The 11538-nt window shown below is 54.8% G+C and overlaps 1 protein-coding gene across 7 annotated transcripts; it reads left to right on the forward strand.

The window, feature by feature from the left end:
* The first annotated feature begins 115 nt into the window (after window positions 1-115).
* Adam15 (ADAM metallopeptidase domain 15) lies at window positions 116-10596 on the forward strand. 7 transcript variants are annotated; one of them, XR_015046702.1, is made up of 24 exons: window positions 116-299; window positions 1469-1578; window positions 2219-2295; window positions 2687-2765; window positions 2944-3020; window positions 3106-3295; window positions 4161-4226; window positions 4331-4399; window positions 4506-4675; window positions 4809-4893; window positions 5368-5516; window positions 5624-5798; window positions 6013-6105; window positions 6246-6550; window positions 6639-6834; window positions 7032-7109; window positions 7877-7949; window positions 8156-8294; window positions 8667-8736; window positions 8981-9117; window positions 9294-9368; window positions 9760-9831; window positions 10061-10185; window positions 10287-10596. XR_015046702.1 is itself a non-coding variant. In XM_021157577.2 (23 exons), exons 1-23 carry the CDS (start codon window positions 221-223, stop codon window positions 10327-10329), a joined length of 2595 nt encoding a protein of 864 aa, XP_021013236.1. In that variant the 5' UTR covers window positions 116-220; the 3' UTR covers window positions 10330-10596. The 7 variants fall into 7 exon arrangements, 4 of the variants coding, with proteins under 4 accessions (XP_021013236.1, XP_021013237.1, XP_085691856.1 ...); XR_015046703.1 differs by lacking the exon at window positions 8981-9117 and adding an exon at window positions 9455-9519; XR_015046704.1 differs by lacking the exon at window positions 9294-9368.
* Window positions 10597-11538: the final 942 nt, after the last annotated feature.

The following is an 11538-nucleotide window of genomic DNA, read 5'->3' on the forward strand; positions in this document are numbered from 1 at the left end:
CGAGCCTTGTGGTGTCCAAACTGATCCCGGTAGCTGCCGGAAAGAGGCTGAGTTGAGCGGCAGGGGCGGAGCCTCAGACGGGGCGGGGCGGAGCCTCAGACGGGGCGGGGCGGGGCCTAGTTGCTGCGCTGCACCGAGCTGGTGTCCCGCAGGGCTGTGGCTGCTCCTCCACTCGTAGCCCCGCACCTGCTGCCCTCGTCCAGCCCGGAGCTCCGTGGCCATGCGGCTGGCGCTGCTCTGGGCTCTGGGACTCCTGGGCGCGGGCAGCCCTCGGCCCTCCCCGCCGTTGCCAAATATAGGTGAGTTCCCAGCGGACAGTGGGTCGAGGGGATGATTTGGAAAGAGGTACAAGGAAACCCGGAGGCAATGGGGTGCTGGGGTCTGCCGGAGCCTAACCAGAGGGCAGCCTGCGTGATCTGCTGACCAAAGCCTAGGGCCAGGTAATTTAGAGAAGGAAAGGAAGAGAAGGATGGGGAGGAGGAGGAGGAGGCGGGAGGATGGCGTCCTGAAGTCCGAGTTATCCCCGCAGACACTTTGAGTCTCCGGCACTGAAGAGCGTGCGCGGGGGGTGGGGGTGGGGGGCTCAGATCATGGAAAGAGTCACTCCTTAGGGCTGACGTCTTCGTCTCTCTAGGGCCTAGCTGACAGTTCTACTCTATGAAGTGCACGGACTAGGCACGGCTAGTGGGGTTTTAGTGAAAAGGATTATTTTCAGCCGTTCATTCCAGACCTGGGCGGCCAGCACCGCTCACTCGGGTGCGGTTGCCACCAGAAGCCTGGCGGAGCGGGAGGGGCCCGGAGGAGCCAGGGGAGGGAGCTTTCGCCAGGAAAGAGACTGGGACACCAACTCCTCCTTGGAACTTTCACTTCCCGCTGCTGTCTTGGGCTGGGGGCCGAGAGGGTAGGCGGGGGTGGAGTGTCCGGAGAGGAGAGGGCCATTGTTGGGGGGTGCTGGCGGAGGAAGCGGAGGCTGTTGGGAACGGGTGCGCCTGCCTGGGCATCAAGGCTGTTTAGGAGTGTTTGCACTGCTCACCCAAAGATGGGTGTTCCCGGCAGGCATCTCTACTGTGAGGGAAAAGGAAGGGCAAGTGGGCACCAGGCCACAGACTTCTCCTAGTCCTAAGAAAGGGCATTCCTGATTGGGTGGGGAGTGTGATTGGGAAGGGATGGGAACAAGGGAGGGCCCCCGAGAAAATCTTGGGATTGGCCAAAGGGAAGGCAAGGAGGAGCTGCAAGCTGGATACTCTGAACTTTGTTTGGGGACTTATGGGTGAAATCCGTAAGTTGGGGAAAAAAAAAAAACCCTCCTTCCCATATCCTCCTTTAAATCCTGGCACGCACTGCAGGACCGCTTAAGTCACTGATATAGCCTTCTGTGCTGAGGGTCGGTGGGTCTGAGGAGACTAGTGATTCCAGCCTTGCTAGGGATTTCCTCAGCAATCTCTTAGGATGTTCTGGGACCCTGCAGGAGGCACTGAGGAAGAGCAGCAAGCCAGCCCAGAGAGGACACTGAGTGGATCCATGGAGAGCCGGGTTGTTCAGGACAGCCCCTCGATGAGCCTAGCAGACGTGCTTCAGGTGAGGGACAGCCTGCTAATAAGATTTTCTCTTTTCTCGCACTCCACAGTATTAATCATCTTGAGGGTAACAGGTCCACCCTGGTCCCGCTCCTTTCCTTCAACCCCCCCCTCTCCCTGGCTACACTCAGCTCCATCCCCTCTGCACATACGTGTCTGCCTTGGCCCCAGCCTGTCCCTCCATCTCCATCCCCTCTGCACATACTTGTCTGCCTCATCCCCAGCCTGTCCTTCCATCACGTACACTGGGAGAGTTCTGACACTAAGCCTCCTCCTTTCCATTCACATTGTTCTCTTTTTCAGTAGGGGAGAGATTTGGAAGGGGACAGGGACAGACAGACAGATACACACTTTCTGAAGCTGAGTCAGAGGAAGGGCTGGGGCCTGTGCTGGGTCCTTCATGATGCTTCCTCTCTGGGCAGGAAGCCGAGAAGGGGTGGCTCAGATACCTTCCTTGACCTCCCCACATAAGCCCCTAGAACAATGCCCAGGCCAGGCAGGGTTTCCTGGACCCTCCCATGGGATCCCCCAACAAGTGACCTAATCACTGGTACTCTCCCGAGAGCCTGAGGTTTTCTGGTTTTATAGGATAGAAGTTGTGGGCAGGGCTAGGGGAGGTGACATGCCTCTGGTGTCCACAGACTGGTTTACCTGAGGCCCTGAGGATTTCCTTGGAGCTCGACAGTGAGAGTCATGTCCTGGAGCTTCTACAGAATAGGTAAGGTGGCAGGCGGGAATAATTACTGGGAGGTGATTTACATAACCTTTATTATGCAGTGAGGACTACACTCAAGGACTCATTAACAACAATCCTGTAAGGTAGATGCTATTACTTATTATCTTTGTTTAACATTTGAAGAAGTTAAAGCCCAGAGAAATTAAATAACTTGCCTGAGTTCGTACAGTTATAGATGTCAAAAATCATACTGGGACTCAGACAGGCAGGAGGAGGTGACAGCGCATCCTCAGACTCTGTGGCCTAGGAGGGACTGAGTAGTTAGTTTGGTGGCATTGCCTGGTTCCTAACATACCCTTGCCCACCTCAGGCCCTAGCTTGTCACCCCAATACCCTGTGAAGTGGCTCAAATCCTGCCCTCTTTTTCTCACAGAGATCTAATCCCTGGCCGCCCAACTCTGGTGTGGTACCAGCCTGATGGCACCCGAATGGTCAGCGAGGGCTACAGTCTAGTGAGTCAGGCCTTCTGGTGCTGTTTCAGGCCTGGGCAAAAGAGGGAAGGAAGAAGGGAGGATGGCAGCCCTGGAGGAAGTGGGAGGGTCCTGCCTGCCCTTGCTGGCAAGCTGTACTCTTGGGTTGTCTGGTCTCCCCTGTGGGCTGGTGCTAACTAATGTGGCTTCCCTGCTGTAGGAAAACTGCTGCTACCGAGGACAAGTGCAGGGCCACCCCAGCTCCTGGGTCTCCCTCTGTGCCTGCTCTGGAATCAGGTACTGTGGGTGGGTTAGCTACCAGGGGAGAGGATCCACACAGGCAGGGAGCTGAAATACTCTGACTCCCTGTCTTTTTCCTTAGGGGGCTGATCATCCTGTCCCCAGAGAGAGGCTATACACTGGAGCTGGGCCCTGGGGACCTTCAGCGTCCTGTCATTTCTCGGATCCAAGACCTCCTGTTGCCGGGGCACACTTGTGCCCCAAGCTGGCATGCCTCTGTGCCCACTCGGGCAGGACCAGACCTCCTTCTGGAACAGCATCACGCTCACAGGGTGAGGAGGCAGCCTGAGAGCCCAGACCCCAGGGATGGTTGCTGCTGCTGAGAGAGCCATCCCCATGTTTCAGACATGGTGTGAACACTTCCTCGCTTGCTCTTCCTAGCAACCCAAGAAGGCAGGTGCTGCCCAAAGCTCTATTTTCCAAGGAAGAAATCCTAATTTACAAAGATGGAGATTACACTACAGTGTGAAAATTAAAGTGAATTGATATGGCAAGTGCTTAGAACTGGTGCCTGGAACACTGTATGTGTCAGCTGTTATTTAATTGTTATTTAGTTGTTTTTGTTTTTCTGTTTGTCTGTTTGCCTCCTGAGTAACGGGATTAAAGGTCTGCTCTACCATACCTACCCATAATAGGTTTTGATTTGCTTTTGTTTGTTTGTGTTTAAGATAGGGTCTCTCTCTATATAGCCTTGGCTGTCCTGGAACTTAACCAGGCTGGCCTTGAACTCACAGAGATCCACCTGCCTCTGCCTGTGCTGGGATTAAAGGCATGCACCAACATGCCTGGCTTTAGTTAGTATTTCTTAAAATTGGGAAGCCAGGTTTGATGGTACACAACTGTGTCCTAGCAGCTGTTTGGGGATCAGAGGCAGGAGGATAGAGTTCAGTGCCAGCCGGAGCTGCACAGCAAGACACTGTCTCATAAAAAAACCAAAAGCTTGCTTTGGAGTGGGAAAATAGAGTCCCATTATGGGCTTCATAATCTGTCCTTGGCCCATTCTGGGCAGGTCTCTGAGCTCTCACACACCCCGTGAGGTCTTCATCATTTTAACTACTCAAAGTGGGTATGGACACAGCTTACCCAGCCCTGGCCCTGAGGAGACTCTGCCTGACACATCTCACTTCTTATCCACAGTTCAAGCGAGATGTAGTAACAGAGACGAAAATTGTGGAGCTGGTGATTGTGGCTGATCATTCAGAGGTGAGTGTGTTGACCCCATAGCCCTCTCCTGCTTCACTGCCCCACCCCCCACTTTCCCACATTTCAAGATAACCCCACTCTCCCCGCCCACCCCCCACCCCCAGGTCAGAAAGTACCCTGACTTCCAACAACTGCTGAACCGGACACTAGAAGCGGCTCTCTTGCTAGACACAGTGAGTCTGGAGCTGGGTAGGAGGCCCAGCCCTCCCTTACTGTGGCCCTAGCCCCATCACTATCTTACTGCAGCCCCGCCCCTTTTCTGAGCCTGGGCCCTTTCAGTTCTTCCAGCCCTTGAATGTCCGGGTAGCCCTTGTGGGCCTAGAGGCATGGACCCAGCACAACCTGATAGAAATGAGCTCCAACCCAGCTGTCCTGCTAGACAACTTCCTCCGCTGGCGCCGGACAGACTTGCTGCCTCGACTGCCCCATGACAGTGCCCAACTGGTGACGTAAGGATCCCAAACTCTGCTACCAGGGCCTGATGCTATCCTGTCACGGCTGAGTGTCCATCCATCCCTTCATCTCCCGTGAGGCTCTGACAATGATGGCTTTAGACTCTGATCTCTCACCTCTGTCCTGCAGTGTTACTTCCTTCTCTGGGCCCATGGTGGGCATGGCCATTCAGAATTCCATCTGTTCCCCTGACTTCTCCGGAGGTGTGAATATGGTAAGCTGTCTGCGGGTCTCCTCATTTCCCCATACACTTCTCCAGTGTTTGGGGCCTTTATTCATTGAACACTGTCTTCAAACTTGTCCATTCTCAGAGCTGTGGGGAAAGAAGGCAGAGGGCCACAAAGTGGCCTTTACTTATCATAGAAATTGTGTGTGGCCAGTTGATTGTAGAATACAGTTGTCACTTTATGACACCTTTGCATTTCTAGGGGGAAAGAGGCCCAAAGGCAGAGGTGATATTTGGGGGATATATATAGTGTGTGTGTGGGGGGGGGGCGGAGTTTAGCTAGAACTTAGGTCTCTGGCACCCAGGCCTGGACTCTCCTACTTTAGTCAATTAAGGAGGGAGGAATCAGTATCCAAGGCAGTGGATGAGGAGGGGATGGGAATAGTCGGGGTAGGCTGACCATTGTGTTGAATCCAGGCTGGGGTTGGACCTCGAGTATCTCTCCCCCCCCCCCAATGATAGGACCACTCCACAAGCATCTTAGGCGTTGCCTCCTCGATTGCCCATGAATTGGGCCACAGCCTGGGTCTGGACCATGATTCGCCCGGGCACAGATGTCCCTGTCCAGGTCCAGCTCCAGCTAAGAGCTGCATCATGGAGGCCTCCACAGAGTGAGTAACTAGGGATGGGGTGAGGTGGGGGGATGGGATGTTAGGGTGCATGAGGGTAAGGCAAGGTGTGAGAGCCTCTGCCTAGCTCCCCTGGTTGCTCTCCTCAGCTTCCTACCAGGTTTGAACTTCAGCAACTGCAGCCGACAGGCCCTGGAAAAGGCCCTCCTGGATGGAATGGGCAGCTGCCTCTTTGAACGGCAACCCAGCCTGGCCCCTATGTCCTCTTTGTGTGGAAATATGTTTGTGGACCCCGGAGAGCAGTGTGACTGTGGCTTCCCAGATGTGAGCCCCTGACCCCAAAGCCTTGCCCACACCCATCTGTGTCCTCGCCCTCATTATTCAGCCCTGAGTTTCCTGTGTAGCCTCCTGGCTTTGAGGGGCCCGCTCTCGTTCACTCCGTGCCTTTGATACCTGGGTTTGCTCCCTGGGTGGACGGGAGGGCTTGTGCGCAGGCGCTGCTGTGAGACTCGGGCCCCCTCTGAACCCTTGCCTACAGGAATGCACTGATCCCTGCTGTGACTATTTCACCTGCCAGCTGAGGCCAGGAGCCCAGTGTGCGTCTGATGGACCCTGTTGTCAAAACTGCAAGGTGGGCATGGACCTGGGACTAGCCCCCGCCACCGAGCTAACCTGCCAGGTGCCAGGCTCAAAGACTCATCCTGAGCTCTGACCCTGAGCTCCTGGCTGACCCTGCCCAGTACCTACTTTGATGCTCACTACCCTCCACAGTTGCACCCAGCTGGTTGGCTGTGCCGCCCTCCCACAGACGATTGTGATCTGCCTGAGTTCTGCCTAGGAGATAGCTCTCAGTGCCCGTCTGACATCAGACTTGGGGACGGTGAGCCTTGTGCTAGTGGAGAGGCTGTGTGTATGCACGGACGCTGTGCCTCCTATGCCCGGCAGTGCCAGTCACTTTGGGGACCTGGGGCCCAGCCTGCTGCGCCACTTTGCCTCCAAACAGCCAACACTCGGGGTAATGCCTTTGGGAGCTGTGGGCGCAGCCCTGGTGGTAGCTACATGCCTTGTGCCCCTAGGTAAGTGGGAAAAATGGGCTTTTCCTGAGTTTGTGGGCACCTTGGTGCTTCTTCTACCAACCCTTCTTGCCTTTCTCCCTACCCCCAGAGATGCCATGTGTGGGCAACTGCAGTGTCAGTGGGGTAGGAGCCAGCCTCTGTTGGGCTCAGTCCAAGATCGGCTCTCGGAGGTCCTGGAAGCCAACGGGACACAGTTAAACTGCAGCTGGGTGGACCTGGACCTGGGCAATGATGTGGCCCAACCTCTTCTGGCTCTGCCTGGCACTGCCTGTGGTCCTGGCCTGGTGAGTAGCCTGGGCGATTGAGACCGGGTGGGAAGCAGCCTCTGACCCATAACAAGCCAGATTCTTCAGGCCAAACAGTCTTGTTTCCCCACCCAGCTTCGGTTTCACGTCTGTAAAGGGGAGCCTCACAGCCCTGCAGGCCCCAGTCCCTCTAAGGCTTTGAGAATGTGATCTTTGCTCTTCTCTTTACGGAGCAGGTGTGCATCGGCCACCGATGCCAGCCCGTGGATCTCCTGGGAGCACAGGAATGTCGAAGCAAATGCCACGGCCATGGGGTGAGCTGGTGTGGAAGAGATGAAGGGGGAAAGGGAGCCCGCTGAAGGGAGAAGTCCGGACTTGGAAGCAGACATACCTTGGTTCCCATCTTTGCCACTTCCCGGGATATTTTATTAGCCTTCTTGGGCTGTTTCCTCTTCCAAGTGGACATAATAATGGTACCCATATCCTGGAGGGCCTGAAAGTGGCTAACTAGTGACCAGCATATTAAAAGTATTAACTTAGCCGGGCGGTGGTGGCGCAGGCCTTTAATCCCAGCACTTGGGAGGCAGAGGCAGGCAGATTTCTGAGTTTGAGGCCAGCCTGGTCTACAGAGTGAGTTCCAGGACAGCCAGGGCTACACAGAGAAACCCTGTCTTGAAAGACAAAAAACAAAAACAAAAACAACAACAACAGCAACAAAAGTATTAGCTTGCTGGCATTTCCCCTGGCATGGATAAAGACTCCCCCTCTCCAGGACTGCCTGTCTACCCATTCTCCGAAGCATTCCTGACAGTCTGAGAAGCTTTAGGGGATAAAAAAGAATTCTTGAAAAGCCAGCAGTGGTGGTACACGCCTTTAGTCCCAGCACTTGGGAGGTAGAGGCAGGTGGATTTCCAAATTTGAAGGCAGCCTGCTCTATAGAGTGAATTCTAGGAAAGTCAGGGATACACAGATAAATCATGTCTTGAAAAACCAAAGCAAAATAAAACAAAAAGGAAAGCCATACACAGGGAAGTGGTCCAATCTGACAGATGCCCTCATTGCTTGCCTTTTGTCCCTCTAGGTCTGTGACAGCAGCGGGCACTGCCGCTGTGAAGAGGGCTGGGCACCTCCTGACTGCATGACCCAGCTCAAAGGTAGCTAGAGGATGGGCCCGGGGTATTGGGAAGCTCTGACCGTCTCCTCTCTCCTTCGTCCCCTTCCTGACCCCTTTACTCTCTGTCCCTTGACTCTGTGACTCCTGAAGGTGTCTCTGGTTCCTCAGCTTCCTCCCTATCCCTGCTCCTCTCTCAGGAGAGAGTTCTTAGCCAGATCCACCCTCAGTTTGGACCTCTCTCCATAGCAACCAGCTCCCTGACCACAGGCCTGCTCCTCAGCCTCCTGTTGTTATTGGTCCTCGTACTACTTGGTGCCAGCTACTGGCACCGTGCCCGCCTGCATCAGCGGCTCTGCCAGCTTAAGGGATCCAGCTGCCAATATAGGTATGAACATCCTGTCCCTGCTGCTGTTTCCTTCAATCAGGGACAGTTCTGGAGCCCTGATTCTAAAATCCCCAAGCCATACAGTCCTTACCCCTTGCTTCTAAGTTCCAACTCTCAAATTCTGAGTTTTCTGACTACCACTCCTACACACCTACCTGTCATCTCTGTGTGTTTCCCTTAACTTCACCCCCAGATACAAGGGACACTTCTCTCAGGACCCCAAGGTAGGGGAAAGGTAGCCTTCTTCCAGGATGCTCAACCACACCCTTGAAGCACACACAACTACCCTCCAAGGGCCAAAGGGTTCATTTCTCCCAGATCAGCAGATAGGTGACTAGTCCCATTTTTTTCTTTGGCTTTCTTCATACTCAGGGCACCCCAATCCTGTCCTCCTGAACGACCAGGACCTCCACAGCGGGCACAGCAGATGACAGGCACTAAGGTAAGCCCTGGATGCCAGAGGAAAGAGGAGTCCACATTATTTGTAGAGGTAGCACTAAGGGTTCAAGACTCAGAAAGACTTGGAGTGCTCAGTCAATCCAAGGACTCAGGACCAGTAAGTAGCAGGCAGAGAAACAAGGACAGCCAGAGTGGGTGAGCCAGTCACCACCAGAAGGCTCTGCTGAGCTCTTTCAGCTGGCCCAATCAGTGGCTTTGAGAGATGGTTCTATCCATGCCCTTCACAGCGACCAGAGCCATGGGATAATGGGGCCTTGTGCAAAAGGACCTTCCGTGTGCTAAGATCTGATAAGGCCCAGGACATCATGTGTGAAAGGATGCCAAGTGCCCAGGGCCTAAGCCCTCTACCTTTAATGGCAAGAGGGTGTGTATGGAGTCAGCCTGCATGTCCCCTCCAGCACATGCCCCTCCCCGCATGCAGCTCAGTGACCTCACTGCCTCTGGGGCCCTGCTGCCCTGTCTGAGCACTAACCCCTTTCTGCCCACATCTGTCTGTTTCCTCTTGCCTACTCTGCCTGTCTGCTCCTCCTGCCTTCTCAGCAAGCTAGTGTGGTCAGCTTTCCAGTGCCCCCCTCCAGGCCGCTGCCACCTAACCCCGTGCCCAAGAAACTCCAGGTAAATCTGGGCTGGGCCTTGCCCTGGCTCAGGACAGGTGGGAGGTGTGGTGCCCAATCGCAGTTCTCATCCCTGCTTCCCCTCAGTGGTGTTCTTCATTAGGAGACCAGGGTGCCCCCCTCAGCCTTCAAAGTCCCAGATGCAGCAAAGGGTGAGCCTCCCGCCATGGTCTCTACTACCACCTGGTGGTTTATAGTAGGACTGCAGCCATCCAGGGACTCCGTGATCGATCTGCACCTTCCTTCCCCGGGGCTCTGCGCATGCTCCCATTTTCCTCTGGACACCCCCACCCCCACCCTCGGCTGAGTTTGCATGTCGACCCCTGGGTAGCGTCTGCATGCTCACTACCTTGGACCATGCTTTCCAAGCCACTGCTCCTCTCTTTGTTCAGGCTGCGCTGGCTGACCGATCCAATCCCCCCACTCGCCCTCTGCCCGCTGACCCTGTGGTGAGGCGCCCAAAGGTAACAGTGAGGGGGAACAGGACATTGCCTCTCCTACCTAAAGCAATGGTGACAATGGGCAATGGGAGACAGGTTGCCTCCCTCTGTGCCTGATGGCATGTATCCCAGTGGCACCTTTGGTAGTGACAGGTTTGTTTGGAGACAAAGGTGACCACTAGCACCGCTCTTAGAACCCCTACATTTGTGGGTGAGAAATATGACATCTTTCCAAACTGGCCTTCTTTCTCAGTCTCAGGGGCCTACCAAACCCCCACCCCCAAGAAAGCCACTGCCTGCCAACCCACAGGACCGGCACCCACCAGGTGACCTGCCTGGCCCAGGAGATGGAAGCTTGCCGCTGGTGGTGCCCTCCAGGTAGGTGAAGAGGGTGTTGCTGAGGTTAAGTGACTTGCTGCCAGCAAGGCATCTAGGCAGGAGTTCTGACCATTTTTCTTCTTGGCTTTTCTAAACTCCAGGCCAGCTCCACCACCCCCTGCAGCATCTTCGCTCTACCTCTGACCTCTGGAGATTTGGCTGCCTCCTGCTCAAGCTCTAAGACTCAAAGAAATGGAACCTCTGCCCCAAACACTAGAGAAGCAGGAGAACAGACAATTTGGTGTCCAGCCCTAAAGAACCACCAGGCACTGTTAAGCAATACCTGGGGATGCACTAAAATAACTGCAGCGGGATGCTGGGGAGGGGCTGAGGCCGGGGCTGGAGTAGGTGGCAGAAGAACATGGACACTGTCTATCTCTGCTCTGTTATAATAAATGTGAGATCTTGGAATGTGTCTGCTCCTGGAAGCTGGGTAGTTCCTGCTGTTTGCAGGTCTGGCCACTAGGAGACGCTGCAGGGTCAAACCAGGGCCTGTAGAAGAGGATCACTTCCCAGAAAGGGTCAACAAGAATGTGTCACTTAGGATGCCTCTGGCTTGCTTCTGCCCAGTCTGGGACCGATGGCCTCTGGACTCCAAGTTCTCCCCGGCAATGCTGCTCAGCCCCCACCACAGCTAGAGACAAATGACCTAAGTCGTCAGACCTGCATCCCCACCCTCTGACCAGTGGCTGGGAAAATGGATCTGACTGGCGTTCTCAGAGCCCTGAGCCTGGGTGGAGCAGGGCAGCGGCGGCTGCTTGGATTCCAAGGCTTCACACCTGCCTCCACCTCCCTGCCCCCACCTGAAGGTTCCAGAACAAAGGTGCTTTGTGCTTTGTACTGATTGCTACCACCTCATCATTTAGACCTCAGGACTGAGGCCTCCTGGGAGAGAGAAGGTGTGTGCGGATAAGGGGCAGGCTGTGTCCCACAATGGTCACCCAGCACGATGCTCTAGAGGAATGTCAGGGATGTCCCCAGAGCCACTTCAGTCCTTCCCCTTGTACCATCTGCGTGTACAAAGCAAAAGAACAATGCATGGAAGGTAATTCTGCCTCAGCCTCCAAAAGTATCTGGGGTTTCAGGTGCTGGCCATCGTGTGTGTGTGTGTGTGTGTGTGTGTGTGTGTGTGTGTGTGTGTGTGTGTACATGTCCTGCCCCCAAATAGGAACTTGCTGTGTGCTGACTAGAATGCTGGATTCTTCTATGGGTGTAATTCATGTGCCATCCAGCTCTGGCCTCCCAGACTTCAATGAGGCTTTCTACCTTGAACCAATGCAGACACAAAGGACAAGATCTAAACATAAACCGAACCGGCCCTCTTAGGTGGTGCTGCACGAACCGCGTGGCTGT

The sequence above is a fragment of the Mus caroli genome, unplaced genomic scaffold, assembly GCF_978045245.1.
Source record: "Mus caroli unplaced genomic scaffold, Mus_caroli_1 scaffold_3, whole genome shotgun sequence".
In the NCBI taxonomy this organism is placed as follows: Eukaryota; Metazoa; Chordata; class Mammalia; order Rodentia; family Muridae; genus Mus; species Mus caroli.